Source organism: Elaeis guineensis, chromosome 12, assembly GCF_000442705.2.
Source record: "Elaeis guineensis isolate ETL-2024a chromosome 12, EG11, whole genome shotgun sequence".
Classification (NCBI taxonomy): domain Eukaryota; kingdom Viridiplantae; phylum Streptophyta; class Magnoliopsida; order Arecales; family Arecaceae; genus Elaeis; species Elaeis guineensis.
This window is the reverse complement of record NC_026004.2, coordinates 24953106-24954498: the sequence shown is the minus strand read 5'-3', so window position 1 is coordinate 24954498 and position 1393 is coordinate 24953106. Positions and strand designations below refer to the sequence as shown.

At 38.9% G+C, this 1393-nt stretch overlaps 1 protein-coding gene across 1 annotated transcript; it reads left to right on the top strand.

Moving 5' to 3' along the window:
* LOC105054633 (heavy metal-associated isoprenylated plant protein 39) lies at positions 1 to 1182 on the top strand. Its single transcript, XM_010936197.4, has 3 exons — positions 1 to 230; positions 382 to 457; positions 634 to 1182. Exons 1-3 carry the CDS (start codon positions 213 to 215, stop codon positions 954 to 956), a joined length of 417 nt encoding a protein of 138 aa, XP_010934499.1. The 5' UTR covers positions 1 to 212; the 3' UTR covers positions 957 to 1182.
* The last annotated feature ends 211 nt before the right edge of the window (positions 1183 to 1393 follow it).

Below are 1393 nucleotides of genomic sequence, written 5' to 3'. Positions count from 1 at the left end.
AGCTGCCCCAAGCCACAACGTAGAAGACTCCAAGGACCTCGTTTCCAGCACCCTCCAAGATCCATCCCCATCGTCTCTATATTTCTCTCAAGAGAAAATCCACTCTCTCTATATAACTCCCCCTTTTCTCTCTTCTTCTTCCAAGACCGAGTCATTATCTCTTCTTCTTCTTCTTCTTCTTCTTCTCACAAGATCTGATTTGGCTCTCTGAGATGGCTGGAGATATGAAGGTGAGATTTTGTTATTCGCATCATCAATTTCTTTTTTTTTTTTTTTTTTTGATCTTTCCTTCTGCATCAAAGAATTTTTGATTCTCCTGCATCTTCTTAACTGAATTACTTTTTGGAACGGATGGACTTAATTATTTGGGGGTAATTGCAGAAGGTTGTGCTGAAATTGGAGGTCCATGATGACAAGGCCAAGAAGAGGGCTATGAAAGCAGTCTCCAGTCTCCAAGGTATCAATCACTTCTCTTGCTTTCTGAACTCATAATTGCCAAATTAAAACCACCTATTCCATGGTAATCATAATAAAAGAGTGATATATCTGAAAGAATACTTGCCTTCTCTTTCTTTGTTTCTTTTTGTTATGAATAAGAATTGCTAAAGATATGAGCATCTATTCTCTCAACAGGGGTTGATTCCCTTTCCATGGACATGAAAGATAAGAAATTGACGGTGATCGGAGCTGTAGACCCGGTTGATATTGTAAAAAAGCTAAGGAAATTCTGGTTCACCGAAATCCTTTCGGTTGGGCCAGCCAAAGATGAGAAGAAGAAAGATGAGCCAAAGAAGGAGGAGAAGAAAGAGGAGCCAAAGAAGGAGGAGAAGAAGAAAGATGTGAATGAGCAAATCGCTGAGCTTGTCAAAGCATACCAGGCTTACAATCCTCATATGACCACACACTACTATGTGCAGAGTGCTGAGGAGAATCCAAATGCTTGTGTGATCTGTTAAGGGCTGCTCTTATTCCAATGGAAGAAATGTATGCCCTAGTTCAAAGTCGCATAAAATGGACTCTAAAGAGTAGAGTAGATATGTATATTAGATGGTGAGAACTAAGTTGGCAGTATATGAATAGAGCTGAGTGGATCTATGCTTGTAAAAGGAGTTTTGGTAGTGATTGTTCAAGAGTGTTTGTTTTTTTTTTTTTTTTGATGAAATTTACTTCCATTCCTCTTCACTTGCTTGGATTGTGTGTATCTTTGATGCGAATGATCTAGATTTAATCTTTTAATTGGTGGTAACTGGCAAAGAGTACCTAGTATGTTGTGTAGGGTTTATTGTCATGATTGATTGCTGACACAAGGCATGACAAAGCTGTGCATGTGTACTGTTTTGTACATATTGTCATGCATAAAGCAAACCAGGTTTGGGACCGAAGGAGTGAGATT

What these genes read in the sequence shown, in the direction of transcription:
- LOC105054633 (XM_010936197.4), top strand. An exon ending in AGCAGTCTCCAGTCTCCAAG is followed by an intron (nt 458 to 633) that starts GTATCAATCACT and finishes TTCTCTCAACAG; the next exon opens with GGGTTGATTCCCTTTCCATG.